The 21,540-nt window shown below is 36.2% G+C and overlaps 2 protein-coding genes across 6 annotated transcripts in view; one reads left to right on the top strand and one right to left on the bottom strand.

Annotated features, from left to right (window-relative positions):
- LOC117334346 (coiled-coil domain-containing protein 171-like) overlaps positions 1-12,338 on the bottom strand; it is a 28,693-nt gene extending 16,355 nt beyond the window's left edge. For all 3 annotated transcript variants that reach the window (XR_004534129.1, XM_033893905.1, XM_033893906.1), the window contains exons 1-17: positions 12,238-12,338; positions 10,737-10,815; positions 10,142-10,286; positions 9,611-9,690; positions 9,243-9,417; positions 8,859-8,971; positions 7,309-7,397; positions 6,576-6,616; positions 5,468-5,562; positions 4,817-4,909; positions 4,145-4,305; positions 3,303-3,541; positions 2,934-3,040; positions 2,297-2,386; positions 1,454-1,615; positions 712-750; positions 107-268 (exon numbers count right to left, since the gene is read on the bottom strand). Coding sequence is in view for 2 of the 3 variants with exons in the window: in XM_033893905.1 (XP_033749796.1) it covers positions 107-268; positions 712-750; positions 1,454-1,615; positions 2,297-2,386; positions 2,934-3,040; positions 3,303-3,541; positions 4,145-4,305; positions 4,817-4,909; positions 5,468-5,562; positions 6,576-6,616; positions 7,309-7,397; positions 8,859-8,971; positions 9,243-9,417; positions 9,611-9,690; positions 10,142-10,286; positions 10,737-10,802 (1,857 nt within the window). In the remaining variant the exon portion in view is untranslated. The remainder of the gene's footprint in view (positions 1-106; positions 269-711; positions 751-1,453; positions 1,616-2,296; positions 2,387-2,933; positions 3,041-3,302; positions 3,542-4,144; positions 4,306-4,816; positions 4,910-5,467; positions 5,563-6,575; positions 6,617-7,308; positions 7,398-8,858; positions 8,972-9,242; positions 9,418-9,610; positions 9,691-10,141; positions 10,287-10,736; positions 10,816-12,237) is intronic.
- Positions 12,339-18,173: 5,835 nt separating this feature from the next.
- Positions 18,174-21,540, top strand: part of LOC117334433 — a 106,412-nt gene continuing 103,045 nt past the window's right edge. For all 3 annotated transcript variants that reach the window (XR_004534170.1, XR_004534171.1, XM_033894059.1), the window contains exons 1-2: positions 18,174-18,353; positions 20,331-20,365. The gene's annotated coding sequence lies outside the window, so the exon portion shown is untranslated. The remainder of the gene's footprint in view (positions 18,354-20,330; positions 20,366-21,540) is intronic.

The following is a 21,540-nucleotide window of genomic DNA, read 5'->3' as shown; positions in this document are numbered from 1 at the left end:
CAGACCTCTGGATAATCCACGAAAGCTTACCTTTTCCTCAGACCTCTGGATAATCCACGAAAGCTTACCTTTTCCTCAGACTTCTGGATAATCCACGAAAGCTTACCTTTTCGTCAGACCTCTGGACAACAGTTACCAGGCTGGACACCTGTTCGTACACCAGACTGGTAAGGTCAGCCCAGGAAAACTGTGTAAAGTTCGGCTCCTTCATGGGGATCCGCCCAGCTAACAAACGATGATGCATGCCGTGCAGAAATGCCAGTTTTTCCTGAACATAACAACCATATCTATCAGTGTAAATATATCCTAAAAGGGGCACAACTCCACATAAAAATCATCACAATAATTTATATAAGTCTATAAGTAAATATATACTTTATATAAGTGTATTTTCACTACCCTAGATACTGATAATGTCCTACTTCATTAATGTAAGACAAGAGATATAAATTAATTAATTGCACTTTACAAATTTTAACCACTTCAAAAAAAAATTATGCAAAAACAGAATAATCAATTTTAAGATTTTTTATGTAAACCCTGAATAATCAATTTTAAGATTTTTTGTGTAAACCCAGAATAATCAATTTTAAGATTTTTTTGTGTAAACCCAGAATAATCAATTTATTTTTTGTGTAAACCCAGAATAGATGTAAATGAGAATTTTTCCAATTGACGTTAATACTGTTCAGTGAAAAACAAGCTACTGACCTCATCTTCAGCTTTATGTCGTTTTACTAGCTTCATGATCTGAAAATTAAAGTTAAATCAATGTTAGAAACATTCCCTTCAGTGATAGCACCAAAATATTCCTAGTGATCTTGATAACAATTTCAAATGGCTCCACTTTGAATATTTCCCCCCGTTCTAACAGTTCTTACTTGCCAATGCGAGGACTACAGATAGCAGCCAAGTTTGAAAACGAGCCAAAAGACCTTTCAGAAGCCCAAACCTTTTTACCTATGACCCCTCTCTCCACCCACCTCCTCTGACAGTTCGTGACCTATGACCCCTCTCTCCACCTACCTCCTCTGACAGTTCGTGACCTATGACCCCACTCTCCACCTACCTCCTCTGACAGTTCGTGACCTATGACCTCCACCTTCCTCCTCTGACAGTTTGTGACCTATGACCTCTACCTACCTCCTCCAACAGTTTGTGACCTAACTCCTCTGACAGTTCGTGACCTATGACCTCCACCTTCCTCCTCTGACAGTTCGTGACCTATGACCTCCACCTACCCCCTCTGACAGTTTGTGACCTATGACCACCTAACTCCTCTGACAGTTCGTGACCTATGACCCCTCTCTCCACCTACATCCTCTGACAGTTCATGACCTATGACCTCCACCAACCTCCTCTGACCTATGACCACCTACCTCCTCTGACAGTTTGTGACCTATGACCTCCACCTACCTCCTCTGACAGTTCATGACCTATGACCTCCACCTACCTCCTCTGACAGTTCGTGGACACGTTTCCTGTCCTTAGTTTGGTTTGAACTGCTACTCTGTAAATCCATCTTGAGTCTGGCCATGTGACTCTCCAGTGCTCCGTACTCGGATCTCACCCGGTTCAACTCTTTGGCTGTCCGTGTGTAGTTTTTTTGTGCATCCTGTGATGGAGAAATAAACATCATTAGGTATCATATTTTACTGTAAAAAAATCCCCTCCATTTTTGCCAAGGAGGGGGTGGGGAGGGGGGTTACAACTTTGTAAGTATCTCCCTCTCCATCATATATTAAAGATTAGAAAGTAAAGACTTCTGAGAGACAGAGAATAAAAATCAATATTACATACAGTGTTCCTAATGTGGGTCAGGTGGCCCCTTACATGGAAAAATGTGGGGCATTTCAAAAAGTAATTGGGACTTGGATACTTACTTGTAATTATGACTTGTCCTTGTAACTGACCACCGGATACTTACCTCTAATGACTTGTCCTTGTAACTGACCACCAGATACTTACCTCTAATGACTTGTCCTTGTAACTGACCACCAGATACTAACCTCTAACGACCTGTCCTTGTAGCTGACCACCAGATACTTACCTCTAATGACTTGTCCTTGTAACTGACCACCAGATACTTACCTCTAACGACTTGTCCTTGTAACTGACCACCAGATACTTACCTCTAATGACTTGTCCTTATAACTGACCACCAGATACTAACCTCTAACGACCTGTCCTTGTAGCTGACCACCAGATACTAACCTCTAACGACTTGTCCTTATAACTGACCAGCTGATACTTACCTCTAATGACTTGTCCTTGTAACTGACCAGCTGATACTAACCTCTAATGACTTGTCCTTGGCCCAAATCATTTCCTTGAGTTGGTCAACCTCCCTGGTCAGACTGTCCGTCATCTTCTTCATCCGACCAAGCTGTAAACAATTTGTTTATGTTTCAATGAAATTCTTTCTACCCACACAATAAAACATTCCTCATACTCATGTCTCCAATTTCTAACACTTTTATGAATTAAATATGAATAAAAATTTAAGTAAATAACTCATATATGATTTTGATGTATCCTTCATTAGTTTTTCCCGAGCAATTGAAAGTTAACAATGAAGATTTCGGAATATGAGTAATACATGTCACGTCTAATGTTCCTGACAGTGCTCGAAGAGGCGCCTACTTTAGTGGCCATGGCGCCTTAAATTCACCATTGGCGACCAGTTATTGACCTATAAGGCACCTGCATGGCCACTCAAATTTGCGATTCGGTTATAATCCTTCAAAGGTTGCAGTTAATACTAAAATGATGTTCACAATCAAAAAAATTACAGAGAGATGATATACTGATCTAAAGAATTAAGTTTTTTCCTTTTTTTTTTAAAGACTACTAGGCCAGGTGACTAAAAATATCCACTTTGAACCCTGGTCACTCATGACCATACAAGTCTGAACCAGACTGCATCTTCTCACCTCCCCAGATGTTGTATCCAGTCTCTTTTTGTACTCGGACAAGGTTTGCCTCAAGGATTCCAGGACCGCAGAAGGGTTAGGTTGTTTAGAGGAATCTTTTTTTGATTCTGTACAGAAAATACAGAAAATAAATAAAAACTTAACATTATAATGGACTAATGCCAAAAGATAAACTACCATAAACTATTGCAAAAATAATCAACATAGCAAACGTAATATTTACAGTCGAGGAAAATTAAACCTCCCTCCAGAGGTTCCAGCTCCCTGGGATTAATATCGAATAAATATGGTTGTACAAATTTTTACCGAGCTTTAACACTAAAACAGAAATCTATATGGTAACCATGGTAACATTAGGGGGTCACTTACTGCCTTTTGTGGGCTCCACTGAGAAGTTATGGAGGAGCAGTTCGAGTTCTCTCATGTTTCCTCCATACGTCTCCTCCAGGTAAATCTGTCGTTTCTTCGCCTTTGTCAACTCGTCCTTGAGCTCAGAGAAATTCTTCTGATGATGTTCCAGCTCCTTGGAGAGATCCCCAATCACTGTTTTCTTGCCTTCAACTTGAGCAGTCAGCTGTTTCTTGACCGAGCTATACTCACGCTCCACCCTAAAGTTACAGCGATGATAAAGACTTGATACGTAGTCTTTATAGTCAAATTGTTTGTGAGGACTATATTGGAATCAAACATTCAGACGGGTTCAGACAGGAATGAACAGATGATGAAGTTTACTAACTGGTTATGTACTGTATATAAATGTTTACTTTCAATATTTTGTTAAAGTTTACTGCATACAGACATAGCTAGTGGACTTGTGTTAAAAGTTAATTACAAGTGTACTTGTTGTCTGCCCAAATGTAGTAAACTTTAACACAAGTTCACTATTTGTCTGAATGTAGTTAACTTTAACACTAGTTCACTATTTGTCTGAATGTTTAAACTTTAACACAAGTTCACTATCTTTGTGAATGTAGTAAACTTTAACACAAGTTCACTATTTGTCTGAATGTAGTAAATTTTAACAGAAATTCTAGTAAACTTTAATACAAATAAACTTTCCTTTGTGAATGTATTGAACTCTAACACAAATGCATTATCCATCTGAATGAAGTAAAATATTTTAAATAAAGTGTCTGTCTAGTCTAACAAGATTATTACTAATTCATTAGTGTTTACCCAGAACAGTTTATAAGATTATTGTTGGCACTAACTTGTCCAGTTTGTTGGCCAAATCCTTGCCGTTCTTGCGCTCTTCTTCGTAGCTGTGCTCAAGTTCTCTGATCTGTTTACTGAGTCGGTCGATGGCTTTGTTAGCTTCATTGTTAGCCGACTTCTCTACTTCCATGGCTCCCTCCAAATCTCGTACCCTCAACTGTCAAAATCAAATACATAGTAAGTACATATTCCTCCATGGCTCCCTCCAAATCTCGGACCCTCAACTGTCAAAATCAAATACCTCCAAATCTCGTACCCTCAACTGTCAAAATCAAATACCTCCAAATCTCGTACCCTCAACTGTCAAAATCAAATACATAGTAAGTACATATTCCTCCATGGCTCCCTCCAAATCTCGTACCCTCAACTGTCAAAATCAAATACCTCCAAATCTCGGACCCTCAACTGTCAAAATCAAATACCTCCAAATCTCGGACCCTCAACTGTCAAAATCAAATTCATATTAAAGAATCAAAATGTTATTATAACTTACTTACATGGTTTTCCTGCATATTGAAATAATGGCAAAAACAAACTAGCCTTTTTTTAAACTACAAATACAGAAACTTGTGACAAATGATAACATTTGTAAAATGTTGATTATATTACTTTACATGGCACTTTATCTTGTAACATTTTTTTAATTTTTCTGTTCCAATACACATTACCTGTACAATCTCAGAGTTGAACTTGGATTCCAGATGTGCAGCTCTCTCGGCTTCAATGCTCTCCTCGATTGTTCGAAGTCGCTGGAGTGCAGTCTGACAGAGACAAAACAAAAAATATTCAATTTTCACCACTATTACGTCCTAAAATTTAAAGATGTGACCTCGAGTTGGCTCAGATTTAAACACTAGGTGTTGGCGATGAAGCAGAAGATACATATTCTACCAGAAACCAGTTGTTCATTGAGGCAAAGATTTTTAGAACAATAAGTCACATACATAGGTGACCGTCACATTTACGACCCATTACTGACCCAAACTGGACAGGGGAATATGTCTAGACCAGATCAGTAGCCTATTTGATACAGTGTGTATATATACACTCGATATCAATAGATGAAATGTCCCATCGCTGAGCGATAATTTATATTTACCATTTCGTTACGTAGACGTTACAGGTAAACACGATTTTTCGCCCTCACAGTCAAGTCAGAGCTTGACAAGGAGACCAGACGGTCTTTAAATGTTTCAACGACACTTGTACGCATTGTGATGTATACTGTTTGTGTGAAGATAAACATAACATAGGTCACATAGTTCATGAGAGAAAATCCACATATATATTGATATTGGGACAGTCAACACCAACCATACCTCTAGATCTTTTTTAAGGCGGTCCTCTCTTTCCTTTGCATATTCCATTTCTGTTAGAGTTCTCCGTAAATTCTCCAACTGATTTCTTTGTTCGTCTGTTTCATATTAAAAATACACAGCATTAATAAATAATAGTGTTGGGAATCGGTTGCATTTTTGTGATCGATCATCACTTGTGTGTAACCAATCGATGATCGATTAAAATCGATTAATTTCCAAATGTATTTTTTGTATTCATGTCTCAATATTTTGTGAAATGCTTTCAACAACAATTTCAGTAACTAATAAACTGTTATACCTACATGTATACTATCTTCCTGTGTGTTTATTTGTTTATTACACAGATAAAAATGAACCAAAATTGTTTTTTTTTAATAATTTTATTCAACACAGAAAAAAAACAACAAAAGGATTGTTCATTGGAGTATTTACCTAATTAGAAATTTTTGCATGGGCTGTAAAATGCTTTAATCCATCCGTTATCGAAATCTAATATACTTTGAAAACGAACGTAGAACTGTGACTTACCATTGAAGGAATACGACTTTCTGCACATTTTACAAATAGTTTTTGTCATATTTAAAGTATCAGTACTTAACAGACCTTTTGCTTCTGGTTTTCATTAAAAACCAAAATGTTTCCATACAATAGACCCTGCCCGTTTACCGGGAAGATCATATACGTTAACGTTGCTTCCATAGCTAGTCGTTTATGCTCTTACAAACGAAATCTTAGTCATCGGTACGTTTGCATTCCGCCTAGTATTACAACACTGTACCAGCTATTGCGACGCTTGATTTTGTATGATACAAGCATAACCATTTCCCGCAAGCGACTGTGTTGTAGACATTGTCAAGCTGAATTTGCGTATGTTTATCCGAAATCCGGCTAATATATTTTCATAAAACCTGATGTAGGGCACTTCCGGCGAAACTCGATTACAGATTTCTTACTCGATTAATTGATCAAACGTCTCAAACAAGTGATACTCGACGAACTCGATTAATCGGAACACCACTAATAAATAAACCTATCAAATTTACTGAATAACGACCACAATCTTGACTACTTCACTGAATAACTTAAAAATATATAAATGTTTTCTTACTTTCCAGTTCTTGAGTTTTTTCTTGCATATCAGACAGGCCACTGAAATACAAAATACAATGTCCATCAATCATTGAGGAGAAGTCTGTTATTACTGTTATTAATTTTGTTTGTAAAGTAAAGAGGATTTAGTCTGACTTTGACCTCCTCCTTTATTCAAGTAAGATAATAGTTATAACTGACTAACAATAGGAACAAAAGGTGAAATTCTCCCTAGAACAATGGCTACATAACAAGTAGAAATGGTGACACTTAACCAAGCTTATATCTAATAAAAAATCACATTTCAATGTCAAAATAGGAAAATACCAGAAGGTAACTCGATTTGCACTCTTCTCCTTCTAGAATATATCTTCCAGTCACTCGATTTGTAGCTCTTATGCTTCTGGAAGATCTTCTACCTCTTCCGTCTCGAAGCTGGAAGATTTATCTTCCAAGACAGCGGCGACCATGTTTAAGTGTGCGAGTGATGAGTTTCACTAGAGAAGGATTTATGGCACATACATGCACATGTTTGTGTCACAGTGTTGAGAAAACTTAAAACTTGTTTGATTTGGGTTATGTTCTTCCGGTTTACTCGATTTACATATAACAGAACGTGATCTTCTTAGAAAGCTTCTCTTCCGAGAAGAGTGCAAATCGAGTTGGCCTCAGAGGAGCACTTCAAATGTCAGATATTAAGTTTAGTTTAATGTATAAAATCTGGTGAATCAGAATGAAAACCAAATACATACCCCTCTTGTTGTAAGACAATCGCGTCCAACTTGTCCCTTTCTGCCCGAAGTATTTCCTGTTCTGTTCCACTCTTGGCCATTTCATGGTCCTGTATGAACACCAAGACATTGGTTTTATTATAAAATCTTAATTATTGAATGAATCTGAAATCATCATGATTGAAAATAAAAATATATCAATATCTACGAAAAGTGATTTTGTATGTTATGTCAGCTTCGTTATATTTACAGAACATTCCATATTTGACCTAATAATTACCCCAACATGTTTCTATAGAGATACCAACCATGTTTAGGCTATAGTAAATATCTAAGATATCTTGTCCTGTAAGGAAACTTCTAAATACAACAAAACACTGCATATTTGAATGACACATGTCCATACAACTTCCATGTCCCTCACTTTATAAGCTTTCCTGTTGTTACAAAATCATAACAAGTGCAATCAATGATTGCGAAAGCTCACCGGCGGCAGCAATCACACTATGCATTCATTTTTTATGTATGTATAAGCATGTCATTTTGAAATTGTATGTCACATAATATCGCTCCTAGACCTCTAATGGATGTATAAACCATTAAGAAGGATGTGGACTTCCAAGCTTTTCAAAACTAACCCCCAAAATCTGTAAAGTGAGTTTTTGTGTCAAAAAAAGTAAGTCCACTAAATGGTAACATGCCAAAATGCCAATTTTTTTTCTGCATGATTTGCCACAGCATCACTCCTGGATCTCTAATAAATGTATAAACCAAATTAGAAGGGTGATAGGTATATACTTTTGGACTTACAAGCTTTCCAAAAACTTACTCCAAAAACTTTAAAGTGGGTTTTGGTGCCAAAAAAGTTAAGTCCACAAAATGGTAAAATGCGAAAAAATCACAATTTTTTTCTGCATGATTTTGCCATAACATCACTCCTAGACCTCTAATGAATGTATAAACCAATTTAAAAGGGCATGAGATGTATACTTATGGACTTAAAAGCTTTCCAAAAACTTACCCCAAAAACTTTCAAGTTTTGGGGTGGGACGCCGACGCCGGGACAACAGTATTAGCTCTCGGTTACTCATAACCGGTGAGCTAAAAACTGGAAAAACTACACCACCAAGTACATGTATTATTACATATCTCCTCAGTAGTTCGGGTATTTGTTATTTTACTGTATTAAGAAAATAACAACCATTTTTTTTTTTCTTTTTTAGTTAGCTGCGAAAAAACAGATGGATGGTAAAAAGACGAACAAGAACGGTATGAAAAATCCACTACCTGATGGTGGTGGGCTAATCAACTAAAACATGATAGCTGATAGTGTGAGGGCTATGAACAGCAGTATTTCTAGAGGTGGTTGGCTACATGATAGCTGATAGTGTGAGGGCTATGAACGGCAGTATTTCTAGAGGTGGTTGGCTACATGATAGCTGACAGTGTGAGGGCTATTAACAGCAGTATTTCTAGAGGTGGTTGGCTACATGATAGCTGATAGTGTGAGGGCTATGAACGGCAGTATTTCTAGAGGTGGTTGGCTACAAAGTGTATTTATATTAACTTACATTCTCCTCCTTCTGACGCTGTAGTTTGTTCTCTACAGACTCAACCTCATCCCGAAGTCTGTTCCTCTCATCTTCCGTCTTTTTCAGTGTCTCTTCCAGGTGAGCGATCTTCCCTGGAAGTTACGTTATACAATTTTGAAAATTTTAAACATTGTCAGGGAAAATATCAGGGCTTACAACTAAAAAAATAGTCTAACACATTTGAGGCATCAAAAGATTACCCAACACCTCTTACCACAAAATGTGTTATTATACAAATACATAGTAACCGTGTAGAGACGCAATACTCCACATTTGACAGTCGAACTGTTACAAAGACCGTATGCAATGTTTAACATTTCCATATTTTGTTTGAAGTCATTTTTTTTTTTTAATCATCCTTACTTTCAAACTGCCCTCTAACATCTTTATTAGTAGCTTCCTTTTCAAGAGTTGAATGCTTTTGTTGAGTGACCTCACGACGCATCTTTGTCAATTCATATTCCAAGTTTTGCCTCATGGCTTCACCCTTCTCAACTTGGGCGCGGTACTTAGCCAGTTGGCTTTCCAAGTCAGCAATCTGCAATCACAAAGAACCCAGTGAGACAAGACTTGATGAGATTGAGCTGACTCAATTATTGTGAGGATCAAAATAACAGTGACCTTCTAAACTCATTAAAAAGCAACACAAAAATAGTAAGCGGTCTTTTGATTGAAATTTAGAATAATTAGTCTGATATTAAATTTCTATATACAAACAAGTTTATAAATACCTCAACATTGTTCTTGCTTGCCGCCTGTAAACGTTCCTTTTCTACTGCATTTAAACGGCGTCTCACCTGTCCGACTGTTTCTAAAATATGAAACACAGGTTTGTGAAAAAAATACATTTCCTGAAATAATATAACAGTCCAGAAACTTCCAAATTCAAAGCAAATCATTGTCTTAATAATAGCATTTACATGTGTGTAACACCTCAAATATATGTCTTCTTGAATATGTGCTATCATACTTCTTTGCCTACTTTTAATTTAATTAAAATGAAGTATACATTATATTTAAATCAGAGAGCAATGACGATAGCTGCCGTAACGACAGCAATTAGCCGCCATAAAAAACACCCAACACACTAGTCACACAATGTCATAATGGTACATCAAATAATGATCTTATCTTTAAGAGTAATATTAATTCTAAAATATTTTCTGACAAAAATCAAGTTACTTTTTCATTAACTATATATGCTGATTATCATGTTAATTATCAATGGTCATGATGAATCTATTTTTAGTAAGAAGACTAACCCTGTTCAGCATGGACGTCCAGTTGAAGCTGTTTGATTTGGGACCGTAACTGATTATTCTCTATGCGGTATTTCTCCTCCTGCATAGGAGTTGTAAACATTTTCCAGTTCTGCCCATCGCCACCGAAGTAATTGTCATCACCTTTCTGCAAACAGATTGATAAAAATGTCAGACAAGTCTTACTGAAACTAGTATTACTGATTGTTTTTGCCTAAATTAAACTAAATCCAAGATTGAGTAAGAAAATAATGTGTTGATTTACACATATTAAAATTGGATTCATGATCAATTAATCCATAAGAGCTACAACTTGGATATCAAAGTCACTGTACTGTATTATATAAACATGCTTATTTTCGCGGGTGGTTAACTTTGCAATTTCGATATGTAAACAATATGCGCGGGGGTATTTTTTGCCAATGACCAACCTTCATTTGTAGTTCAAGTCTACTCAAACCAATATCAAAATAACACATGGGGGGGGGGGGGGGGGGGGGGGGATTTTCACTATCAAAAAGGATCTGTGTAATTAGCGTAAATTTCCCCCTCGCATAAATTTCCAGATGTACATTATATATAAATGCTGATTACTTACAGTGGGTGTTGTTGGCAATGTCTCCCCTTGGCGAGTTTCTTGGGAGTGGCCCTTCTCAGATTCCATGCTTAGTGAACTCCTAAAAGGTTGATCAACATTATAATTGTATTTGAATAAGATACCAACAGTACCTTAAAGTGCACACAAACACTTAAGAAATTTCATTCATGATCAGTGGGGATAGACTGACCACCTGCCCCTTATACATGTTAATATTTGATTACCTCCCCTTAGCTTTAGACCTGAATCGGATATATACCCGAGAATAAGATTATAAAGCCTCATTTTGTTTACAATTTTGATATTCTAGAGATAATGGTAAGTCTAGATCTACAGTACTAAAAATAAAATGTCAATTTCAATGACCCATAATCATAATTAACTGTCTAACCATATTTCAATTGTAGCTTAAATTAAGTTTGTTGTAAAAAAAATCCCAAGTGTTGACAGTATCAATTGCAAACCTGCAATGATCATTTGCAGATTTACGGGGGGCCTAAAACTGTGTACGCATGATTTCAAGTCATTATACAGGATAGGGACGGACTGCATGTCCATCAATATCACTCAGTTTGACATGACAAAATTAGGTCACTGTGTCACATATTGGTCACACTTGTTGATCTTTTACATATCACTACTTTAGTACTTTTTTTTATCAATGTCAGTTGAAAGCTGACTTTCATATATATAAGGCTCATCTTGTTATCACGGAGAGATAACCCACAATACAAATATTGTAGACATGGGCTCACTTTTCAAGTTTTGATATTTTTGTTTTGATACTAAATTGGGAATTTTATATTGCATGAAAAGAAAATATTGTATTTTTTATCATTATATACTTATCAGTTAACCTATAAATGAAATAATAATGATTTTATTGTTGAAATGTGTGATTCATGCATATATTAATAATGTTACACACATATGCATAGGTGTCAAGTGACAAAGGTAGACTACCTTATGATTAGACTCTTGCTAAATCAATTTGTGTTATTATATACTGTAGGCATATATGAATTCATACAATTTGTTTATATAGGGGAACAAAATCATACATTTTTTATTTTGGGGTACAGATTGATACAACTTGTATTCATCAGTATTTTTTTAGGATCTGCGCAGGTACCTAAGCCTAACCTTATATATATAACATAATTATACCCTGTTTCTAAAGTTTGGTTCAAATTTTGAATGAGTCCCAGTTTGCAATACCACGAGTCCAGGACTCAGAATGATTGTCCCTAAAATCACTGATCCATAATGTTTTAATAGTGAAGGGGGGCATGGTCAATTATTATCAAAATATAATGTCAGTCAGTCACTTGACTTGTTGAAAACAAGCTGCAATAAATGGTTACGGTGTGTTACGTTGAAAAGAACGTGTTGAAACTGGAAAACATTCGAATACGGATAATCAAACTCGTTTATGCATAAAACTCAAACCAAGATAAATGTACAGGAATTGCTATCGTTACTCATAGTATTCATACTTTACCGTTTTGGTATTCCCGAAACTTTTCAAGTGCATCAATCAAAATAAATTACATTTCCCGCTGTCATATTTTTGTTTGCACCGCCATGATGTTTACAACTACCGGAGTGCACGAATTGTCTGGCCTGTGATTGGTTAAAATTACCGACCATTGACGAACCGCGAAAGGTTGAATGAACCTGCCAAAACATGTTGATATCACATCCATAGCGAGTTAGATTTAAATAGAATATTCAACCATGTTAACTTAAAAATTCAAAAGATATTTTTTTTACGACACACCTTTGGCAGCGCCATGACAATATGCCTAAATTGACCGGCATATCGTATACGGTGCTTTATCTATATACTCCTTTATGCTTATGAGTCGCCTTTTCACAAGCTTAATATTAGGCCTACTGTATTTTTCCACATATATGTCTCTGATTTTTCGAATGTAATTATCATGGATTCGATTTTTGGCTTCAAGAACTATTCTTATGTTTTTTTTAATATGAAGAAATAATTTTTGATATCAAGAATTTGAGTTTTAATATAAAAACAATCATTTCTTGATATAAAAAAATAAAACTCGGAATAAATTACGAGGTTAAAACGTATGGGGCGCCGTTTTACTATTTATTCCCATTTGGTGATATCACCTATTCGAATGAGTGATATCACCTATTCGGATAAGTGATATCACCTATTCGTTTCATAAGTGATATCACTCATTCGAATAGGTGATATCACCTAATGAAACGAATAGGTGATATCACCAATTCAAATAGGTGATATCACCAATTCGAATAGGTGATATCACTTTTAAAATTTCATAAGTGATATCACCTATTCGAATAGGTGATATCACTCATTCGAATAGGTGATATCACTTAATGAAACGAATAGGTGATATCACCAATTCGAATAGGTGATATCACCAATTCGAATAGGTGATATCACCAAATGGGAATAAATAGTAAAACGGCGCCCCATAAAAACGGCGCCTTGTTACCACCTTTATAAAAAAAATATGAAAAAAAATATAATAAAACGACAACTCATAATTCCTGGTCAAGGCCAATTATCTGTACATGTCTCTAGGTAAAGCCGTATACATTAATAGGTCAAAGGTCACCGTCTCATCAGCTCTCCGCATATAGACTGGCCCCTTATCTATAGAATATTAAAATAATTAAAAAAAATTGTCCTTTATGATGTTGGTCTCTAGGACATGCCAGGTTCTTAGTTTCAAACTTGGTGGAGATAAGCTACCTAGTTTTATAATTTAGCCGAGTGATTCTTGACAAAATCTTATGTGCTGCATGGTGGCCAGACTATATACATGCCGTCCACATCGGTTTCCTTATCAAATAAATTATTTTGATTTTCATCATACCAATAGATTAAAATTGTCCAACAGGTGAATACTGATATCTGTTCAACCTTATTAATTAACCTTGTTGACCTGTATGGCCCAGCGCACGAGGGCTCAAACAGCTGTGGGAGTTCCCGGAAAACACCAATGTGGTCGGACAAGGGACATCATACCGTATCGGGGAATCGAACCCCGGCCGCCTAGGTGAAAGACGCATGTGTTATCGCTGTGCTACCCGACCCATCTTAGTTTGTCTTCAGTTGACTGAAATACCTGTCCTTGCCCAGATACGATATCAAAAGTGTCAGATATAATGTTTGGCCTTTGTTAATTCAACACAATATATTTACCATTGTATGGCACTGCCACTATATAACCCTACCAATTCAGTTGCGAGTTCACCAGCCTATGAACTGCCAACAGGAAGTGATCTCTGCTACTGGTAAGCGCGGGAAATTTGAATTTGAAAATTTCAAAACAAAAATCGCATGACAAATAAAGAATCGCAGATGGTAAATATAAGAATTGAACGGCTTTCAGTTGGCATTCATAGTCAATATGAATTCCAACTGGACAGAGGCAAATTCAACATGAAGCGCTAGCGCGCTTCATGGAATTTGCCTCTGTCCAGTTGGCATTCATATTGACTATGAATGCCAACTGAAAGCCATTCAATGCTTAAATGTACGAAGAAAACTTTTGAATTAGATCAAATCTTTATATGGACACGTAAAATCATGTGCAAGTCTTCAAGGTCGTATCTCTGATTTCTTCGATAATGAGATCGGCCTCTTCCAAGGGGAAATTCTCTCCCCGATACTTTTTTCTTTGTACGTTAATGATTTTAAATCTTTCTTTATATCGCATTGTTATTCACAACACGATTTTCAAGACCTTAGTTTATTTCTCATGCTTTACGCTGACGATATGGTGCTATTTTCGGAGAGTGTCAAGGGTTTGCAAGATCTACTCGATAATTTAGAAAGGTATTAAAACCAATGGAAACTGACTGTAAATATTGAAAAAAAACCTTAAGTCGTTGTTTTCCGAAAGAAATGGAAATACCAAGGTAGTGATCTTGCTTGTGTAAATGAATTCACGTATTTAGGAGTAAGTCTGAAATTTAATAATAAATTCAACAGTATTCAAATACATCTATCAAATCAGGGTCGGAAAGCAATGTTTGCACTTTTTACAAAATGTAATCATATGAAATTAAATATTGAAACTATGCTTCACCTTTTCGTTACATATGTTGGAAGTATCTTAAGCTATAGTTGCGAGATATGGGGATCGTCAAAGGCAATTGGCGTTGAAAAGGTCCACACACATTTTTGCAAAAGAATACTTAATGTAAAAAACAACAACCTCAAATGCGATGGTATATCGTGAACTAGGTCGTTTTCTTACTACAATATTACAGGAAACTAAGGGTAATTAAGTACTGGTTTAAGTTAATTACTTCACGAAATTGTATTATAAGTCGTACATATGGATTTTTAAGAAATTGTAATAAAAGAAATTGTTTCAATTGGGTAGCTTTTGTTAAAAATGAACTTTTTTTCGGCTGGTTTTGGATATGTGTGAAAAAACCCAGCAAATGTATGCAAGCTATATCGACAATATTTTGCCAGTTACAATGTAAAAAGCAGAGAATTTTTGACCAAGCTTAGAAACACCTACACCATTTATTAGAGTCATCCTCAAAATGTCATATAATTATATAAACATCTTGTGGACATTGTAACATTACCTTTTTATCTTACCAAATATATTCCTAAAAGATTTAGAATTTGTCTTACTAAGATACGTCTAAATGCACATTGACTAGCCATTGAAGCTGGTAGATATAATAATACTCCAAGATTAAGACGATTTTGTAATATGTGTAATACCAGACAACAAATTGAAGATGAATATCATTTTATTCTTGAATGTAATAGTTATAGAAATTTAAAGGAAAAGTACATCAAACGTTATTACTGGAATAACCCATCTGTTTTTAATTATTTCAGCTATTCAGAGTAGAAAATGTAAAGGAACCGTGTTCTCTAGGAAAATATATACATGAAGCTACTAAATTAAGAAATAATTACTAAACCAATCATTGATGTTATGATGTCTCATTCTCTATATGTTATGTCCTGTTGTATACGCCATACTGCGGGGCTGTGGTGGCCGAGTGGTTAAGGTGTCCCGACACGTTAACACTAGCCCTCCACCTATGGGTTGCGAGTTCGAAACCTACGTGGGTCAGTTGCCAGGTACTTACCGTAGGTCGGTGGTTTTTCTCCAAGTACTCTGGCTTTCCCCCACCTCCAAAACCTGGCACGTCCTTAAATGACCCTGGCTGTTAATAGGACATTAAACAAAAACAAACCAAACCATACGCCATACTGTAATTTATGTATTTAATGTACAATGTTTTTGTGACTGATAGGCCGTACGGCCGAAAGTAATAAAACAATTGAAATGTACACAATCAGCACAAATCTGTCAGTTTGTTCAAGCGGCTTTATAGCATACAAGATAAGCAATGCAATTTATTACATTTTTACCAGTGAAATATCAAAAATTATTCATTCTATAAAAGTGATATCTTTCAATCATATTTTTCATAGTGACGTCTATATGCGCATTGTTTAGCTATTGCGATAACTCTGGACGACGGACGGACACTTTCTGACAGATGGTCGTCGTCAGTATTCGTTCTAAGCCAATCTGTCCAGGACCTTCCCTCCCCTCCATACCCTACAACACCTAATCTATCATAATAAACAATCTTTCCCACCCTAACCCACCGGCCAAACAGACAGGAACAACTAAAATTGATTGCTATGCGGTCCCCTGTGCGTTTTGTGACCAACAATTTATCCCCAATGGAGTATTTCAAAAGCATCTGACCTCTGGTCACTCTGAAGTTGAATATGCACACTAGGAACACGAGAGAGGTGAATGAGAGGAAAGACCAGGGCCGCAAGTGATATCTTACCTATAAACTGACGCAAGTCTCCTGGACATCGCGATAATCCAGGGGACGTGTCTTTGAAGACGTTTTCAATTTTTAATTTTAAAAAAAATGGATCGGAAGGGGTCGCTGGTACTAAGGTACACATGCGTTTGGAAGCTGAGACACTGGATAGAGGGATGAGAGGGATGGCTGGAGGGGAAGAAAAACCATGCCTCGCACCTCACTGGATAGATTTAGACCACTTAACGGAGACCGAGAGATGGGTGTGGAGAACTAAAACGTCTTCACGCATGAGTACTTTTTTCTCGTGAGATACAGGTGTATTTATGAGGTACTAATTATAGTTCATGTAATCAAAAAGAATGCAGACACCAAAAGGTGGCGTCTCGTGGAATGTTTAAACCTAGCCCCGCGTGCAACTTTAACAGGATATCTGGTGTAATGGGCAGGGGCCTCACAGGCAGATGAGGATACAGCCTTGAGATCCCTTTTAAAATGGAGCGGGACTGGAACATCGGTAATCAGGTAGCTCAATTGGTAGAGCATTCGGCTAGTGTTCGGAGGTCCCAGGTTCGAACTCCGGTCTGGTCGCTACATTTTCTCCTCTCCTGTTACAAAAACAAGTTTCAACTGAAAGGCGCTCTTGAAAGCTCGTACAAGGTAAGCTCAGACAGAAATATTAAAGCTCGACACCATTAAAATGAAGGATCTATGTTTAAAACTGAGCAAAATACACAAAGGATATCTTGAAAGGCTTGAACCTCTACGTCAAAATAGCGACAAAACAACACGAAGGCCTTCCATTGAGTTTTTAAAGTACGGCTAGTGACCTCTGCAAAGACTCCTCTAGCGGGCTAGGGTATCCTGTCTGAGAATAGCCCGAGTTTCCTCTGGCCCTAACACCATGTCTGGTGTTGGCCAGGGCATGGTGTCAGGGCCAGAGGAAACTCGGGCTAGTCTGAGATAGCTTGATGAAGAGACCTCACCAACAGTTCTCGTGTCTCGGGGTAAAGTGCTATCCGTCAAATTCAGGGAACTGTTAAAAAAAAAATCATCTGTCTGACTGAAGATTTTAAAACCCACATTCCAGACCTGGCTACAGGACCGGTCTGGAATGTGATTTTCGGCACGGCCCTGACCTTAAAAAAACCCAAAAACACCGTCTCCTCTGGAAGTCTTTGGCTCAAAGTGAGGAAACCAGCAATAAAAATAAACTGGATTGGACTCATAGGGACTGGGCGGTTCTAATCGATAGTAAAAATAGATGTTACCAATGCAATGCAGTGGATCTGTCGTAATCGAATGGTATATTATCGAGAAAAAAAACCTAACCCATAACTACCTCAGGCCGGGAAACTTAAGCATTTTGAGCCGCATAATTACCCATTTAGATCAATAATCACAGGTTGCCATAAGGTGTGGGATATTGCACCACAAGGTCTGGGTTTTTCCTGTGTTATATATATATAATTTATTCTACACGTACGCCGCGGGTAGATATATAATATACTTCTCGCACGAATGAACGCTCCAGTCAATACTACTTGTGGTTTAAAATCAATAAGTATCGATAGGCCTAGTACCGTGACCTCTCAGTCGATTTCAGTGCACACGGTTCACCACCGCGGGTGTATGATGGTTTTGAAGCGACTGGCTGAACATAAGGAAATCTTGTTTATATTTACTAGTGTCATGGTTACCAGGTAATATCTAACGCACGTGAAGCTACAGTACCCGGCCTCCTACGTACACCGGGTAGCATCTTCGATGAAAAGGCAGGTATCGTAAAATGTACGTATATGATAGCTATCTAGGTGACAGGATTACGTCTGCTATTATGGCCGTGCGGCCTTTTAGCTGACGACAGTATATAGGTATACAAAGTTATACAAAACTGTCCTCACAATTGACTGTGGACAGGTGTGTATTTATTTAAGATTTCATTATATGCGTTATATTACCCTTTCCCTGGGCCACAGTGAACCACAAGATTAGCTCGTCAATTCCGCGAACTGAGCTAAAAACCAGTTCAGGCACTGTAGCCAGCCGGACCTTGTTTTTCGGGATCTCGCCCGAGCTTGCATTCTTTAGCCTACATGTCATTGAGTAGTTAAGTGTGTGATTATTACTTTACATAATTATATATTTATATATACATGTGTATATATGTTTGTATTGTCATTAGTATAGGTGGCATGTTTCATGTGAGTAAATGAAAAAACAGGTTAAAATGTTAAATTTTACTGGAATGTGATCATAGCATTTTACAATTGTAAAATTTATATTTTTATGATATCATCCAAAAATAAAGTATTAAAATGAAGAATTTTGCAGATTTCAGATTTTTTTGAATAGTTGCCGAGACATGTTTATTAAATGCCTTACATAGATTTCCAAAAACTTTACATCAAACAATCAACTTCCGAGGACCCCATTGAAATATATATAATTAAGCAATAACTTTCCCCCCTCAATTTCTCCTTCCAGTAAGAGACGGACCCATTAATGGTAGGAATGACCTAGAAGGTTAAACATATGAACAAGGACAATATTGTAGAAAGATTTCAGATAATTTATTGATTTTCAAGATTTTCTGTCAACCCTTTGTTGTACCCCAAAACACTTATTTTATTCAAGAAATCTATAATAGATGATAGTTAAGTATTGGTAAATGGAGGTCCCAAAGGGGTATTAGTTATTTTATAGATTATATAAATAATAAAAAAACAAAAACAAAAACAAAACATTTAAAAATAAATATAGTTAGCCAACAGTATAAAAACAGTAGAATCTTCCATCTTAAGATTAGATATTAAGTTATGTGTTGACAATAAAGTACACATGTAAATAAAAAAGGTGACAAATCAGCATTTTATAGATACTGCTGAAATATCTTGTAAGTAAATCCACACTCTTGTTTAGGTGTGATTGACTTAACACATACAGTAGGATGTTTTTGATATCTCTTCACAAAAAACTGTCTGTTTTAATTGAAATAACTTACTATATATTGATACCTGTATATACAATGTAATGTGGGAAAAAAGATGTATAAAACTTGCTTTCATCTTTAATAATATGCAAGAAATGTTTTTTTTAAGTAATTTTCATTGGTACAATGATATTGACTTAGCAGAAAACAATTGTCAATTTATTTTTTATTATGATTTGGACAAAGAAAACTAAAACAATAAAACATGTTTTTTTATGTGAATTTTGTCGATCCTATGATATTAAATGAAAAATGTAACACCATCAAATTGAAATATTTTCAAATAAAAACAAAAAATTGTAAATAAAAAACTGAAACTTTCAGTGCAGATATTCTGTTTATTTGAATTTGCAACTATAACACAGTTGTGCAACTTCCTGTTAAATAATTTAATAAACACAACATCATTAAAAAGGTTACTTGTTTAATTATCTACTAAACATAAATTATTTTAAAAAAAAGTGACTGACATTTTCTCATCCTCAACATTCAAAAAGTTGCATTCAAGCATAAAACCTAATATAAAAAAATGGCCTTCTACATTCCAAGAACTCTTTAGTTTTTAGAAAGAACATTTATTTGTATCTTTTCACTAGGTAACAGATCACACAACAAGGTAAAGGCAGTAAAGAGGAAATTTAATGAAGGGAACAATTCAGAAAAATTAGTATTCAAGTGTCCAAAAAATTTATTGACTTTTATCATGCATCAATTTCATGTTTTTGAATTTGATTTTATTTCACCTGTTTAAGATGTGTTTATTTCTACTTGTTTAGATGATGGAAGGGACCACACAGATATCTTTCACCTGGTAAGTTTTAAATTCCTAATATGTCCGACATTTAAACCAAACCGAAATTTTATGGAATAAACAGTAAAATTCAATCACTCGTAATTGTCCGATTGACTTTTTTACTCTTAACAGGAATTCCCGGGGGCTGCGGTGGCCGAGTGGTTAAGGTGTACCGACACTTTAACACTAGCCCTCCACCTCTGGGTTGCGAGTTCGAAACCTACGTGGGGCGGTTGCCAGGTACTGACCGTAGGCCGGTGGTTTTTCTCCGGGTACTTCGGCTTTCCTCCACCTCCAAAACCTGGCACGTCCTTAAATGACCCTGGCTGTTAATAGGACGTTAAACAAAAACAAACCAAACAAACAGGAATTCCCAATGTTGATAAGATTTTTTTTCCTGTGTGGGAGTAAGGTAGCTAGGGGAGTCTTTGTTCTTAATGAATGAATGGGTTCAGTGCTTTTGTTAAAACTTGTGACCTAATTGACCATATGGGTCACCAATAGCTTGGGCAGTTGCTGTCAATCATGAATTTGTATGTATATGTATGTGACACATTGAATGTATTTGTTAGCGATCGATAGGGCACAAAATACTCGTTCCGTTTCAGTCAATCGAAATGAGGTCACTCATAATAAGATGTCCTTGTCTAACAGATAAGGTTTATTTGGAATTTCCATGTACATACATGTCACATAATGAGTTTAATATTGAAAAAATGATTTGTTGTATCTGTGGTATTTCAATGAAATTTTATTCGTGTACAACCTGAAATTTCATTTACATGTATATTAATGAAGATTATGAACTTGTCAAGTGGAATATCTTTTAACTTCAATAGTTTTATTGATTACTGGGTAAGTGAAATACTTTATATGTCCCCACATTTTAATACAGGTCCCCCAAATGTAATTTTACATGGTCAGTTTTGAGAAAATTAATTAAGCCTTAAAATAGTTTTTTTTAAATAATTTTTCCACTAATGTTTTACTTATGATTAATTGTTTAAACTTCCTGATCGACAGTGAAAACAACGACATTGATAATACAATTAAATAAATTGTGAGTTTTCTTTCCTGGTGAAATGATAAAAGAAACATTGTCCAGTGATATTCCATATTGCCAACTAGCCCTGTTTCAGAAGGAGCCTCCAATTCTATACATAAAGGCTTCAACACAATTTTATCCATTAAAA

The sequence above is a fragment of the Pecten maximus genome, chromosome 9, assembly GCF_902652985.1.
Source record: "Pecten maximus chromosome 9, xPecMax1.1, whole genome shotgun sequence".
Classification (NCBI taxonomy): Eukaryota; Metazoa; Mollusca; class Bivalvia; order Pectinida; family Pectinidae; genus Pecten; species Pecten maximus.
The sequence above is the reverse complement of the archived record's forward strand: the minus strand, read 5'-3'. Positions and strand labels throughout refer to the sequence as shown.